At 36.4% G+C, this 16944-nt stretch overlaps 1 protein-coding gene across 13 annotated transcripts in view; it reads right to left on the reverse strand.

Moving 5' to 3' along the window:
* Window positions 1–16944, reverse strand: part of ST7 (suppression of tumorigenicity 7) — a 262062-nt gene that overhangs the window by 199093 nt on the left and 46025 nt on the right. Inside the window, exon 1 of one of the 13 annotated variants that reach the window (XM_057731585.1) lies at window positions 16080–16166. The exons of 10 other annotated variants lie outside the window; for them this stretch is intronic. In XM_057731585.1, coding sequence (XP_057587568.1) covers window positions 16080–16131 — 52 coding nt within the window. In that variant the 5' untranslated portion in view covers window positions 16132–16166. Of the gene's footprint in view, window positions 1–6411; window positions 6613–12858; window positions 12962–16079; window positions 16167–16944 lie in introns of those variants that run through there. 2 more of the 13 variants (XM_057731588.1, XM_057731587.1) reach the window with 2 other exon arrangements.

A 16944-nucleotide genomic window follows, 5' to 3' on the forward strand; every position in this document is an offset into this window, starting at 1 on the left:
ATTTACTACTCCAGCACAGCAAATTTGACTACACTACAGGACTTATAAATAATTCAAAACTGGCATTTTCTAATTAAAGACACATTAATAAGCATGTTAATGAATGTTTTACACTTACTAGGGAAAAATGGTGGGATATAAATACGCTTTGAAAAACAATTTGAAAATGACCATTCAATTCATATTCTTGTGTTCCATATGGTCTTGTATTGAAAATTTAATAGTATTTGAACATAATTTAATGTGGTGACTACTATTAATGTTAAAAATTCACATTATCAGTGACTTTTGCAACTCAGAATCCATAACAATTCTCTTTACATCCTGTGTAACTCCATGGGGATTCTATGAGGAAAGTTTCCATATATGGTAATTTTTCCCCATAGACTCCCCACAGTTTATACAGGATATGAATCTGGTCCATTGTGACAATGAAAACAACAGATCACTGAAAACTCATATGATTTCTGCTGAACAAACCAGACTAATGATTAGGGAAACCAATACTCAAGTGAAAATAATGAATCTGAGAATTTTAAAATAACCACCGGGTATATTTATTTAATTGTTGTACTAGTAGAATTAGTATATAAATATCCAGAAGAAAAAAAATTCCTATCTTGATTTAGTTTAAAATATTCCCTTGATACTAAAAATTATGATGTCAACTCTTAACAGGCAAGAAACCCAAAAGGAAATTTCACATCAAAACTCACATTGTCAGAAGGAAAGAAAAGACGATAACATAACAAGACAAGTCAAAAGTGTTATATGAGTTTTAACTTCCAAGGCTCCTGTATGACCATGTCCCAGTGTAAATCCCAGTGATCTATAATTATTTTTCCTTATTTGTAACTTTAGCAGTCTGTGGTATCTACTTACCTAAAGTCATGTAATAATATTTTTTCTTTTACTCAATGTTCTGAGTGCAGAATTAGAGTTAAGTTTTTGTGTGTATATTTAAGTATTTGTATTTTAAGTAAGATGAAAGCATCTAAAATTCAATACAGCTAAATACTAACAGCCAGATTCAAGGTGAGGAAAGGAAAATGGCTGTTTCTAAATTACCTAGTTTCATATGACAAAAACTAATAAAGGGGGGAAAATATAGTACTAAAATGTCAAACATATATTTGACAGCAAAAACAGCAGTCTTACACAATTATTTAACAAGAAGTAGGGCTTATATTGCAAAATAGCCCAGTTGTAAATAGCCATTTTTGAATGACCATAGTTGCTGTTAACCTCTCAGCTGATTCACAGAAATTACACCCAAACAATAGACCCAAGTTTAATCTCATGTATGATTGGTTGTCAAGAATGGCCCTGAAATGCACATAAAAAGGGAGTGTGACTCATTTATTTCTCTATCAAAGAGATGCCTGTTTAATTATATGGTTTCTTGATGACCTAATATTGCTAGGGTATATTCATTTTACTATCTCCCACATAATGGCTCAAAATTTGAGATAATTACATTGTCCTTAGAAACATGGTACCATACTCACTATTAGAACTAAGAAGCTGCCTTAGAGGACTGGGGCAGGGAGGGTGGGGGGGACTCGAGGGGGGGTGCGTCAAGGAAGGGAGGGAATATGGGGATATGTGTATAAAAACAGTTGATTGAACCTGGTGTACCCCCAAAAAAATAAAATTAAATTAAAAAAAAAAAAAAAAAAAAAAACCATGAGGTAACCCATGCACTATCTACAATGGCTTCAAGCAGGAAGACTGACGGTATCAAGTGTGGTGATGATGTAGAGAAATTAGAAGTCTCCTACATAGCTGATAGGAATACAAAATGGTGTAGCTGCTTTGAAAAAGTTTGGCAGTTTCTTAAAAAGTTAAATAAACATGCGATATAACCAATTTCACTCCTAGATAGCTATTCTAAAGACATGAAAATATGGGTCTACAAAAGCCTTGTATGCAAATGTTCACAGCAGAACTATTCTTGGTAGCTGAAAACTGGAAACGACACAGATATCCACTGAATGGCAAATGGATAAACAAAATGTGTTCTATCCACACAACGGAATATCCCTTGGCAAAAAAAAAAAAAGAATAAACTTCTGCTACATGCAGCGACATGGATAAAGATCAAAAACATGCTAGGTGAAAGAAGCCAGACGTAAAAGACTACATATCATATGACTCCTTTTACATGAAATTTCTATGAAAGGCAAAATGTTAGAAACAGAAAGCAGATCAGTGGCTGCCTGGGGCTAGGGGTGGGAACAGGGATTGGCCAAGAACAAGCACGAGAAAACTTTCGGAGACGTTGGATGCATTCTAAAATTTTTTGTGGTGATAGTTTCACAATCATGTAATTTTACTAAAAATCATGAAATCACAATGGGTACCTTTGTGACATATAAAGCATATCTCAATAAAGCTGTTTTGTTTTTTTTTTTAAAAAAAAAAAAAAAAGAACTAAGAAGCTGTCAGTTCCAAATTCATTCATTCATCAGTAATGAAAATAAAAAGCAACAGCTGCACGTTCGGTGCCCTTCAAAGAAAATCATATGCGGCATCACATGTAGCCCAAATCCTTTCCAGCATCTAGCTGCCTACTGAAGGTGATGTGGGCATGCAGAGAACGGCAGGGAAGACTTGTGGGCCAGCCACAACAGAGCTAAAGAAAACTGACACTCTGACACGCTGGTCCACCATTTCCCCGTCACCACTAAGCTCACAAAATACTACTACTCTGTTGGGACTTGGGTGATTTCTTTTTCCCTTTCGAGATACACTAGATGTTCTTTCTAATATATTACGACTATAACAAAAAGTTGAGAGGAGGGATTAAATGACACTATTTGCCCCAAGAGCACACTTTCTGAAAAGGGAAGATATTGCTCTCTTCACTGGACTAACAAGGTAGGTGCTTTGGAAGACACATTAATTTGTTAGATCAGGGCACAATTCCCATCACAGCACATCTTAAATGGTACCCCAGAGGCCTGAAAAAGTTAAGCATAGGAGGGGAGATAGGAGGAGGACTGAGCTAGATAAACGCTAATTGAATAAATGTTCACTACTTGAAGTATTTACTCTTTGGAGAATAACTGGTTTTATGAGGAAAGATGTAACCAAATGTTATTATGGATGTAACCCAATGTTACATCCAGTGTTCCTCACTCACAAAAAGAAAAGATGAACTTTTTTTCCATTTATAAAATTTTAAGAGGAAATGAAAAATTTTTTAATTTTTATAGAATTCAATTTATTGATTTTAAAATATGAACTATTATTAAATCAAGTGCCCAAAATATGCATTTTAATGACCACTTCCCTCAAAAAAACTTTATTTTTAGTACTTTCTTCTTAAACCTAAATTATTTTGACCACAGACTAAAATGGCATTTCCTCAAAGCAGATAAAGAGCAGACCAACTACTCCCATTTTTAGACATGGGAAATTTCAGTAAAGGAAAAGCTTGGTGAAATACATCAAGATGGTAACAGAGCTACAGAAGCTATACTTCCTGCTTTGTACTAATGATTAATCTACACATAACACAGAACACTTTCATTTCAAAGTGGTTTGAAAATAGATTGTGCCCAATTTACACAACTATGGGATATTCAGATACACTACGAAGAAATGAGACTGGCCCTGTTGGAACTATTCACTAAAGTGAATTAAGAAGATATTCACTGAAAAAAGGTCAGACAGAGCATTTATTAACTTTGTTGCCATAACTATGTAAGTTATAACTTTGATAAACAAGGGTCTACTCTTCCAGGTAAATTTTTTGTCATTTTTAAGGCGTGTGTGTGTGTGTGTGTGTGTGTGTGTGTGTGTGTGTGTGTATGTGTGTGTGTGTGTGTGTGTGTGTGTGTGTGTAGGAGGCGGGTGCTTTTTTGGCATTTAAATTGAACAATACTATTTCAGTGAGACAAAACATGTTCTAATGTGATACCCACGTCACCTCAAATTCCTGACCTCAGTCTGAAACATAAAGTCAACTTAATCTAGTACTTGAAGACAGATTTCTATTGACATTTTCTTCTCTTACAAGCAAAGAGCAAGGAGGAGAGAAAGAAAATTTTAAAGAGCCATGTACAAGTGACGATGTCAACAGAATTCAGGATAGGGATTACCTTCTGGTGAGGAGGAGAAGTAATATCAACTGCAAAGGGTCATCACAAGGGAACTTTCTGGAGTAATAGAAATGTTCTGTATCTCAAACTGGGTAGTGGTTCCATAGGTGTAAACATAGGCAAAAATTCACTGAGCTACGCACTTTAACTTATGCATTTTATTGTATGTAAATCATACCTCAATTTAAAAAGTAAAAGCATCCAATATAAGTAAGATACTGCAACCAGAAATCAAGGATAAGAATCATGAAATTTATTCTAGAAAAAAATGGACTTTTCCTGGATCTACCACAGCACTACACATAGAGTAGATAGCTAAACAAGTATTCACTGTAAAAATTTAGTAAGAATATCCTAGGTGGTTTGGAAGATCCCTTCTGAACTAATTAGAACTTCTAATGTGACTATTTTTCTGGATATTCTAAATATAAATAGTCTAAGCCTATAAAATAGTCTCCAAAGATGGAAATTAAAGGCCTAAAAATCTGTGCCTCAAAACACAAAGCAAATACACTTGTCTTAACTCTGAGTTCAGAGTTAAGGAGTCTCCTTATCTAAAGAAGGCAGTCCATTCCCAACACTTTACAACCACTGACAGTACAAACCTATCTATGGTCTTCTAGTGACAAGCAGGAAACAAACCTTACTACTCAGTAAAGTCAAAAAATGCCAAAAACCAACATGATGATGTTGTCTTCTGAATGGTATTCTGTCTGTGTGGTAATTTGGTAGCTATGGAGACCAAAAGCACCAGCCATTTTCAAATATAGCACATAGCACATGGGTGATATTATCAAAAGATCAGGTTTAATGATCAAGAAAGGCTATGTCTGCTTGGTAAACCTGGCCAGACAATGTTAGAGTCCATATGCCAAGAACCCAAAGATTCCCACACCAAGTTTCAACTTCCATTTTCAGCTAAATAAAGTAATAAGACTAATTTTCCTTTAGTAGATAAATATTTCTATCCATACCTAGGTTCCTACATAAACAAAATTCCACGACTGAAATGAAACTGGAAAGTCTTTGCCACTACACAATCTGTTTCTATTTCTTGGGTGACAATAGTTCCAAATGTACCACTAAGTGAATTCAAAAAACATTTTTAAACTATTAGAAAAACATTTGTCACATGTTGAATGGGACATTACATCTCATTGTTATTTTACCTTGACCTTGATAAGGCAGTGTGGTAATTTCAGAAATGGGAAGCTTCTCGGTAAAACAACAAAAATAACCCACCCTTTAAAGAAGCCAATCAAGGAACAAAAGAACTGAGGATTATTAGCTCTCTTGAAATACTACTATTCTGGAATAATCATCAGCTATGTACAAATAGTCACAATGATCACCCGAGATCAGAAAGAAAAGGTTGGATTATATATTCATAACCAATGTGTTTCCTAAATTCCTGCCCTAACCCCCTCTCCCCACAAAGACAGTGTCTTGCCAATGTTAAATGTTCTAGGTCAGCAGGTTCAGTCTCTTTAGAAATTCTTAACTGTCACCTTTGCTTATGAATAAGGACAAAATATTCTGCAGAGCCTGATTAACTGCAATGACAAGTTACACTATTTTACATCCAACATTAAATAATCCTCATTACTTAGGCTGGTCATCATTTTTCAAATGCCCATTTTAGCTGTCTACAAGTGCCATCCAGCCCAGGCCCTTGTGCAGGGCCTGCTCTGCACCAAAGCAATTTCATTGTATAAGTTTTAAGACAGATACGATGCTGCTAGCCTGTGGCGCTAGCCAGCATATCAAAATTGAAGCCATTGTGTTAAAAAAAAAATCCATCTTTAAAAATAAAGCTTCTTATTCTTTAAATCTACATATAACGTCTACCCCTATGTTTCTGTAAAAATATGGAAGAAGAGGCTATAATGATACCTCTTTCTCCTTTTAAATAAAAAATGTAAGCCCTTTTCTCCTTCTTAATAAACACTATCATCTCAGATCCTCCCAGTATCTATTTTAGGGTTTAAGGACCATTATAGAACCCACAACAATAGATCAGTGACAGACTTGATCTCATCAATTAACACATTCTGGAGAGGCTGCCTGGATTCCTGTCTTCCTCCCTCCCTCTTGGAGGCCTGGTTTTGACCACATTGACATCCCTGGCCTTAAGGATGAATAACCCAGTTAAGGGGCAGTCCTTCCCTGAGACCAATTTCTTTGTAATTAGAGCCAAAATACAAAGACTGTTAATGACCTAAGGCAAAGTGATATAAACTGCAAGCCAATGAAACCATGACAGCAAGCAGATTTCTAAAGAGCAGAGTGAGATCCATTTACTTACATGAAGATTCAGTGCCAAACATGGCTGGCTCCAGAGGCTGCTTTTAAAAAATTAGAAGAAAGGAAAAAAGAAAGGAAGGAAGAAAATCGAGGAAAGTGTACGTGTAAGAGTGGAGAGATGAGCTGCTACACAGCAGAGGTCATCAAGACAGGCAATGCAGTCCAAGCTGTGTCCAGCTGCCAGATTCTCCTCTTACAAGCTTCAGTGTTCTCCCGTGTGATTGAAAAGCAAGGTCTCCTACAGCACCAAAAACCGAAGAGCTGCTTTTGAAAATCCAATAGGGAAAGGCAGGCCGACGTGGCTCTTCTGGGATGCAGGGGAGGCAGGACTAGGTAGCAGCAGGGGCAAGACTGGGAGCAGCAGCAACAGCGGATACTGCAATCCCCAGCCCTGTTATAGCAGTAAGACAATAGCAGGGCTTATGCATACACTGGTGACGTCAGAGACACTGCACAGACTGACTGCGCTGCTTGAGCCAGAGGCTCCAGGGGCTTCAGGGGAGCAGGCAATTCAAAGGGGAATTCCTTTGTCACAAAATGCACAAGACCAAGAGCCACATATATATTCACCCTCCTGACAAGATCTTCATCCTGTGATACCAGGCACTAAAAGAGACCTCAAAGAGATTTAAATATTGGCTTTATAGCAACCAACCACACAGATATGCAAATCAGGGTTCTTGGTTTCATGCAGCAAGTAGAACTTTTCAAGGGAATTAAGAATATCAGAAGTGAGAAAAATAACCTATCTTTTAAAATAACTCCAGAGTTCACTGCTTTTTCAATAGGCTTGTGATAGACTGACAGATCAGAGGTTGTACACTCAATCACAAATATTTGAAAATATGTACACTAATCCACACACATTCTGGGCATGTAAATTCACAAGCAAATGTGACAGTAAAATAACACTATGAGTGCTTAGAGCACTGCTTGACACCCAGTGAGCACTCAAGTGTTATAGCAAATACATTATTAGTTACTTTGCAACTATTATTTAAATGTGAAAACCACTACTCTAGGAGTATATACATATATTTCGCCTATCCCATTTCTTTTGCCTTATTTTTCTTCACTTTGCCTTATGAGAATTCCTGTCATTTTTCCAGAGTAACGCAGTCATGTTAATGCTGTGTGCACACACCTGTGTACACCTGTGTGTAAATGGGCATTTATGACCAACAAACATAATTCGCTTCCATCCACCAACGCAAAGATACTATTACTTTGTTTCTTGACTCATTACCTGCATTACCTTTACTCTTAGAAATCTGGTTTTTCCTACAAGCTATACGTGCAGAGACTTTCATTAGAATGTCTATCCAACATAAGAAAAGAAAGTTTTGTTCTAATATTTTAAAAATATTGAAATGCACAAAAAGTATGTGTGTGTTTCAATAATCTTTTAAAATAACAAAAAATAGGAAGTTCAAAAGCTCAAGTTTCTTTTCTATCCATTCATCTAAGGTATATACTTTTTCCAATATTTCCTAAAGTTTACAAAGACATGTTTCTATATAACACAATTTTTAAACATTAAATTCTTATATGATTGTGGAACTGCAAATTACCATCTAAAAATATCGTTTATAGCTCTTCTGGTCAGCATATGTAGATCCATCTCATCTTTAAATGGCTACATGATATTCCATTGTCTGGATGTATATAATTATTCAAGGTAATCTGACCTTTATCCTACTGAAAATGCTTAACCATGATGAAGTTGCAATGAGGCTACATAAGAACAAATATTTTGTTGTAGCTAAGATAATAATAACTAACATCTACTCAATGTTTACTATGTGCCAGGTTTTATTTTAGGAACTTCACATGTATCAGCTTATTTAATCTTCATAACAACCCTACAAGGTAGATACCATTATTTATCCACATTTGATAGACAGTGGTCACACAGGTTACTAAATGATAAGTTGGGATTCAAACCCAGGCAGTCTGGTTCCAATGCTTAGGCTCTTAACTACTCCTCTATAATGCCTCTTGAAAAATAAAAAAATAATTACCAAAATTATATTTTAAGAATTCAACTAAAATGAAAGGAAAATAGAAATCAATTGAAAATATGGAGAAGAAAATTCTTAAAAGAGAAAGGCCACCAAAAAAAAGTAGAAATGATGGAAAGGACTATACCAAAAATTGCAAAACTTAAGAAAAATGCACCCCTCCCAAAATAAGTGGTCCAGGTCAACAACCAGTAGAGAACACAGGCATACCTCAGAGATATTGTGGGTTTCGTTCCAGATCACCACAATAAAGCAAGTCACACAACTTTTTTGGTTTCCCAATGCATACAAAAGTTGTATTTACACTGCACTGTAGTCTATTAAGTGTGCCACAGCAATATGTTTAAAAAAAAACCAATGTTAATGTTAAAATATTTTATTGCTAGAAAATGCTAACCATCATCTGAGCCTTCAGTGAGTTCTAGTAGTAATATCAAAGATCACTGATCACAGGTCGCCATCATAACAAATGCAACAATAATGAAAGAATTTGAAATATTGTGAGAATTACCAAAATGTGAGACAGAGACACAGAGTAAGCACGAATCTGTTAGAAAAATGGTGCTTGATTTGCTTGATGCAGGGTTGCCGCAAACTTTCAATCTGTTAAAAGATGTAATTTCTGCAAAGAGCAATAAAAGAAAGCTCAATAAAAAGAGGTAAGCATGTATTAATAATGGTGCTTAGATATAACTGTAGGAAGTGGGAAAGGGCAACACACTTCAAAAGGGTTGAAACCAGAAAAGTATCTTGCATAAGATCTATTTTAATTGCATCTCAGATGTTGCACATGAATAGTCACACAAATGCAGGTTGATGTGGCCATCCAAAAGGCAAAAGGAGAAACAGAATGAGAAAATGATCCCTGGGTAAGAGCTATAGTTAGCCCTCCATATCCACCGGTTCCAACCAACTGCAGATCACAATACTTAGAAAAAAAAATTCCAGAAAGTTCCAGAAGCAAAATTTGAATGTGACGCACACTATTGACATAGCATTTACACTGTATTTACAACTTACACAGCATTTACATTACATTAGGTATTATACGTACTCTTGAGATGACTTACAACATGCAGAAGGGATACATGTAGGTTATATGCAAATACTACACGATTTTACATAAGGGATTTGCGCATCCATGGATTTGGGGATGGAGGCAATCCTGAAACCAATCCCCAACAGATACCAACAGAGGCCATCTTCTATACGCAACAACTACTTACCGAGTCACTGATGTAGCTCCTTTCTTTAGCTCATACATGAGGGTGTATTTATACACACAAACACACACACACATTTTTCTGAGTGCCTGTATTTATTTCTTGGCACAGACTTCTAAGCGTAAGTGAAAGGCTGCAATATTTTTCAAGACATCTACTTTTAGATAACTATAGCAGAATCAGTATGTTAAAAACATTAGGTCTCACTTGCCAGCAAAACTGGACACATACGACAACCTCTTACTCCTATTAAGGTTTCTACAACCTCTGGATGCCTGAGGTATTTCTAAACACTTCAGAAGGTTGGGATCCATATGGCTGAAGACCCATCTTTGACAAAACAGATTTCAAGATTTTAATTTGCTCCCATTCTCTCCTCTGGGCAGCTGGCAGGAACTCAGAGAATAAACACAAATTTTAATGTGCTGCCTAAGGAAAATGTAATGAAAGAAAATGAAAGAAGAATAAAACTGACTGATGTCCCCCAAGCCCCTTCAAAAAAAAAAAAATCACATAATACATTCCAAAACCAAAGTGATCTTTGGGTTATCAGTCATGTCTAAATATGTTTGCCTGCAATCCTGCCCTTCCATTAGTAAAGCAGGTACCGTTAATTTCAGGATAAAGTTAGCATTGAAAGAAGAAATCAATATTCAAAATAATTTAGTGGGCAAAATAATTATTATTAAATTAGAATGTTGCTGATAAAGATAATAGTGAAAATCTTAAAGTAAGTCAATAGTAATTTCTAGAAGAAACCCCATTCATAAATTGACTCAACAATTATTTCCTGAAAGCCTACTGTTCTGCACTCCAGGGGTACAACCATGAACAAACTCTCTCCTCTGTGGCGCTTATATTCTAGTGGGTGAGGCAGACAAACAAATATGTATCAAGTGGTGGTATGTGTTATAAAGAAAGATAAGAGCAATTAGAGGATGAGAAGTGATTGAATAGGAGGGTTATTTTAGGTAAAACTGTCAGGTAATGTCACCCTAAAAAGATGACATTTCAACAGAGACCTGAAAAAACTGAGAGGAAACCACATGGGGGAAAGAGCTTTCCAGAAAAATAAAATAAAATAAATCTATTCTTGAATAATCAAGACTCAGTTTTCTATTGGAAGATATCCCCTTTAGTGCTATGATGCTGTCATTACTACAAAAGTGGTTGTGCTGAACTGTGCTGACAGCAAAATAAATTCTCCTTTCTAATGCAAAAGAACTCTCTCCCATGAACTGAAAACGTGTGTTCTTCTCTTCAAAGTTTAATAGACTAAATATACCTACATTTGCAAAAATGTAAATGTTTATAAAAATCACCATAGAAGACAACACTCAAAATCACTTCCCACCACATCAGACAACTAATTTAATTAATGTTATCTCTATTAATGTAGTAAGAACTTAAATCACATATTCTCTCCAGGGTACATACAATAACTAATTTTGAGAGTGTGATATCTGGAATTTCTCTGGAGCTGTGTCCATTTTTTTGTTGTTGTTTTTTTTTTAAGTTGAGGTATAGCTGTTTTACAATGTTGTGTTAGTTTCTACTGTACAGCAAAGTGGAGATCCCTGTGCTATACAGCAGGTTCTTACTAGTTACCTATTTTATACATATTAGTGCATACATGTCAATCCCAATCAGGAGCTATATCCTTTGTTCACACTAAAGTTTTATTTTCTTAGTATTCCTCTTGATGTCTATGTAGCACGTTAAAGTTGCGTGTCTTTTAAAACACCACCCATGATTTTATAAAGTACTACTTAAAAACAACAGAGAAGTGCTTTAATGGCAACATATAAAATACAGAAAAATGAAAAAAAAAATGATTCTGTTCTTTGAAAAAAAGATACAAATTTATAATTAAAAACATATTCATAGTAAAGCTCTCTAGTAGGATTTTAGAAATTTGATTTCTTTGTATATGTCTATATAAGTGTATTCTAGAGTGAGCCTTCTATTTCAAAGCACTGGAACAAAATTCTGGTACACTAATATAATAAGGAAAAGAAATTCAAAATCCAGAGAGAGAGAGAGAGATACTATAGTATTTGCTTTAAAGGAACTCTAAAATAGGAAATATGGATTTATAGGAAAAACACATTTGGGTATCTGGGGTAATTAATTACTTTTAAATGTTTTAGCTTCAAAAAATATCCACCACAGTAGTCCTTTACACAGCAAATGCCTAAAATTGCATTTTATTAACAACTTCACAATAATTTGATTTTCACACCACAGTTAGCTATCTTGCCAAAAATCCATCTATAGATCAAAAGAGATCATTTATAAAGAACATGTAAGTAGTGCTTAATCTAAATGCACACTAGGATTTTGTCTTTATTTGGGGTATGGAAAGTAGGTCTCTGCCCTGGTGGAAAAATCTTCCAAAGTCTTTGTTGTTTAGTTTAAAAGGAATATGTCAGAAAATAGTGTCACCATTGCTCAAAAGTTCAAATTTAGGGTGACAATTCTGAATTAGTTGCACAAATTTTGGGCAAATATCCATGCCCTTATCTCCTTACCACCACCTCACCTCTCAACCCCACCTTCACCCCATCCAACCTAAGGGAAGCCCCTACTTACTCATCAAGAATCACCACCCACGGTTAGCTTAACCTTAACTTTATTCTTGTACCAACTTACCACTCAGTGAAACTAGAAACTGAGAAGAAAGCTAAGCAGTTTAAAAAAGGAAGAGGCTAGTTACACTCAGAAAATTTAGGTAAAAACTGAAATTCTCCAATTCACTTCACTATGTCAACTCCATCTAAAAACTGGGCCACACACATGCACAAAACAACCACCACAATACCAAAAATGTTTTACAGTCTCTGTAGAATATTTGATTCCCTCTGTGACATAATCTGAACTCAGATGTTTGTACTCTAAACCTTTTGGCTCAGAGGGTAGAAATGTGGATTAAATATGGGTTGCAGTTTATTTTAAGTCTGAGTATGACCTAAACTGAAATAGAAGAAACAACAAGGGTATGTCTGAGAAATTCCCTTAAGTACTTATGCTAAATTAATTACAATTTGTATACAACGATGTCATACATATTCAGGAATAAACTCATGAATAATAATTTTTAAAATACATTTATTTACAAATATAACCAATGCAACTTTTAAAATACTAACTCAAAATAGTATATTTTAAGTAATTCTACATGACTGGAAAATATTTAAATTTTACCTGTATAATCCATATTGAAGCAGTAGGCAGGGAACTGGGTATTTTCCAAAGTAAAACTCTTATCAGACTCAAAATGAAACAGCTCCCTGGACAGGCAAACCGCTCTGGAGAAAGCCTCCTGCCATGTGACACTGAGCACACACACACTTCTGCTTATCTCGATTCAAGCTGCAACGGTCATGGCTCAGCTCTCCTTTGCCTGTTCTTTTAAAGTCACCCTTAGAAAAGTCTTTCTTAGAAAAGAACTATTTCTTCCCATTTCATTCCTGTATTATTAGTTTAAAACTAGGGAAAAAAATAAATTCTCTTCTTTCTCTAAGTGAAAAGAACACAAGATATCTATACTTCATCCTAGTACGCGATGTTACCCACATAATCTGAAAGGAGTCACCACCCAAATTTTCAGGAAAAAATATTATTTTGTCATTATGTTCATTCCTTTGACAGTATGCACGTTTGATCCATTTGAAACACATCTGATTTGTAAACAAACCTAACACAGGTGATGAAAGAACAATCCTTTAAAGCATAGCTAAAACATTTCACTCATTTGTCTGAGTACTGAAACAGACATCAGATGGAAAGGACATATGGTCAATCCTGAGACAGACTGTATCTGATGTAATCTTTTATGTCACATTGCCACATGCACTGAACCATCTTTTCCTTCATTGCCAGTTGTTTTGATCTTGAGTGTCCTGGCTAAAGAAAACTTAAGGATGGTTACTTCATCTTGATACAATTCTTTAGACCTTGCCCAGAGACAAAATATAAATACATTTTTAAAATTTTTATCAGCTTACTCTCTTTTTCCAGCAATCTGAATGGCTGGACAATTTCCAATTTAGAGATATATTAATATTCCCCAAATTGCAGCTACTTTGAGAAAGATAAGGTATTGGTGTTTTGAGTGGTTTTACTGGAGTAGTGCGATGTTTCATTTTGCTTTTATTTTGCTACTTTCCATTGAATAAGTTTCTCCATAAGATAATTACAAAATTGCCAGTACTAAACAATATGATTCTAACTTTCAATACAATATCAGAAGTATAAATAGTACAGTATTCTGGGCCCAATATCATCTATAATTTTATGAAATAAATGAGAAAGCATCATTACATTCAGCCATCTAGTCAGTGCTTCATTACCATAAGCAGATCCCATTACAGCACCATTCTGCTAACAGTCAAAAGTTGTTAATTCCCATCAACCTCACCTGTCACTGTTGCTAAGCAGCCCTGTCTCACTTCTCTGGCTTTAATTCTCTTTATCTCAATCTAGGGTACTGACTGGGGAGCTTTCCATGAGGTATAAAAATTTGATACAGTTTCTTCCTGGTAATTAAAATGTGCAAATGGTTAAAACATTAATGCCATGATTGTTTTAAAATGGTAAGCTTAAAATGCCTAATAATAACTGTCTTAATTTCCACACAACTCACAAGTGTGTGGAAACACTGATAGCCATTATCAGATGTCACATGAAATGACATTTTAAGTCTCTCACAATTTAGTACTGTTAGCATGGATTTTTAAAGTTCTTATCTAATTATTTGAGCTGCATTATTTTAAGAGCAACTGTTTTATTTTTATCCTTTGTGTTTTATAATTCTTAAGTCACAGATATTTTAAGGAAATGCATTTTATTAACAAAATGAGAACATAATGAAAAATTCAAATTAGAAAGTAGACGATAGATGGGTAAATAGCTATAAAACCTACAGTCCATAGTTAAGTGATTTGCCACACCTCAGAAAGCTAGCAGAGTGGTTGAGAACCCGGTCTTGTGTCAGACAAAGAAGGTTTCAGTCACATCTTAGCCACTGCTCAGCTGGATGATCTTAAGCAAGTGTTTAAATCTCTCTGACCTCAATTGCCTCATAAGTGACAAAGAGCCTATATCAATGCGTGGAGCTTGATAACAACTAATAAGTAAACAGCACTTAATGTGGACCAGACATTGTTCTAATTCGTGTATTAATAATTTAACCCTCACAACAACCCTGTAAGATATTATTCTCATTTTATAGGTGAGGAAACTGAGGTATGGAGGGTATATAACTTAACTGAGGTCACACACTATACATAACAGAGCCAGGACTCAACCCAAGTATTCTCAGTCAGAGTCCTTGTGCTTAACCACTACACACACAGCCTCCATAGAGTAGATGATCAGTAAATGAAAGCAGAACAAGAAAGATCATTTCCAAAAACTAGGTTCATTCTTTCCAATAAAACCAATCCTGCAGTTTGCCAAATATTTTAGTTCAGAGCTTATAAAAATTCTCTTTTTATACTATATGTTCAATCCCAATATGCAGAAAAATTAAATATATAAACAGAATGAAAGGGATAATGTTTAAAGTCATGATAGCTTAAAATGAGAGTTGCATTAGCCAGTTAAGCAGAAATAAGTACTCAAGTGCAGAAAACTATAACCATAAAAGGACCTGTAATATGTACTACCCCCACATTCCCAGCAACCACTAAGTCCCTCCCTCTCTACTTTTCAGTTTCCAAATGTCACAGTAGATACTACTTGTCTGGCCTCTAAAGAGTCTGAGCAGGTTCCTCTAACTGTAACTTCAAAGCTCACTCAGGATGAGAGCACATTCAACTAGATCCCCCTGCCTTCCTCCCCAAGAATCTTCTCTAGTCTCATCTTACCCTCAGCAAAGAAGATTCACTAGTATGCCTAGATGCACCCCTTGCACACGGAAACAATCATATCACAGTCCTCCCCAAACCATACTTACAAGTCACGGGAGTCAGAGATTCTCTGCAGGTCACCTGTTCCAGCCTACAGGCCAGGGACCACTATCCTAAGTGCAACTTACTGACTCAGAAGCAGCCCACACTGCATCCCCAACCCCCATCCCAGATTCATGCTACAACTTGCCCCTTCACAGTCCAAGCCTGAAGAAGCTTAGTTACTGAGTCAACAGACCTGGGGTCTAGCCTCAACACCGCTGCTCACTATCTCTCTGGTCTGGGATAAGTCCTAGAATCCTCATAGGTGTCTGTTCCCTCACAGGCAAAATGAGGATGTTGAACTGGATGATCCCTAAAATCCAGTTCAATTCTAATGACACAGGATTCTACTTTAAGCCAATTACAGCCTGATGCGAAAACTCAAGTAACTCCCAGCAGGGAACTCTTGCTCCTCCTCCAGCCCACACCATCCCCTCCTCCATCCTGCTAGGGCTTTGGGAACAGCCCCACCTCGAGGGTGGGAAATCAGGGAGCCAGAAGGTGTTGTCCAAATCCAGTGCATTTATGTTGAATGGCTGATTCTTCCAAGTGTTCTGGCACTGTTCCTCTCCAGACAGGCCCCAGTAACTCAGCCTAGGGGTGAGCAGACAAATACAAACATTCATGAAACACAATAGAAATAACTGTTGGAGGCCTTGTCCACTGGAGAGTTCATGGCCTAGTGGGTCACACCTCTAAGGACAACAAGGCCAGGGTGCCAGCAATAAAGCTTCTAAACGTGACTCCTCCTTCCAAAACATGATTGAGACAGCCTGGACAAGGAGTGCTAAGTTTTCTGCAGATGACAGCTCAGGGTTGAGACATCGATCTCCTCTCTTTCCCCGTCATGGCTTTCCTATCTGGAGTAGCTCCTGTTGTGTGAGTCCATAGCCCTTTACCCTCCTCAGAGAAGGAGAAGGAACATAGCTCCCACGTTCGTCTTTCCTCTTAAACCTGAAAACCATTTACCGTAACTTTACCATAATATCTTACAACATATTTTCAACCCATACCATAACTCACTTTATTGTACATTTTAAAACCCCAAGCCCAGGGTTGGATTATAAATGCTCACCCTGTTATTCCAGAAATGATAGTATGGGGTTTCCCTCCAGTCTCTATTCTCACCCTCCTCACCAACAAGTCAGTTAAGTCAGAATGCCTTAATGGTATGCCTCATCCCAACTTCCCTTTACTCCAAGTCAGAACAAAGGTTACCTAAGAAGTCGATGCTCACTCATGCTTCTTACCACCCACTCCAGCCTGCATCTGCCTCAGTACTTCCTTTTCATGCTGCGTCATCCTTCACTGGCTTTGTGTATGGAACTGCACGATT

Source organism: Hippopotamus amphibius, chromosome 4 (genome assembly GCF_030028045.1).
Source record: "Hippopotamus amphibius kiboko isolate mHipAmp2 chromosome 4, mHipAmp2.hap2, whole genome shotgun sequence".
Lineage (NCBI taxonomy): Eukaryota > Metazoa > Chordata > Mammalia > Artiodactyla > Hippopotamidae > Hippopotamus > Hippopotamus amphibius.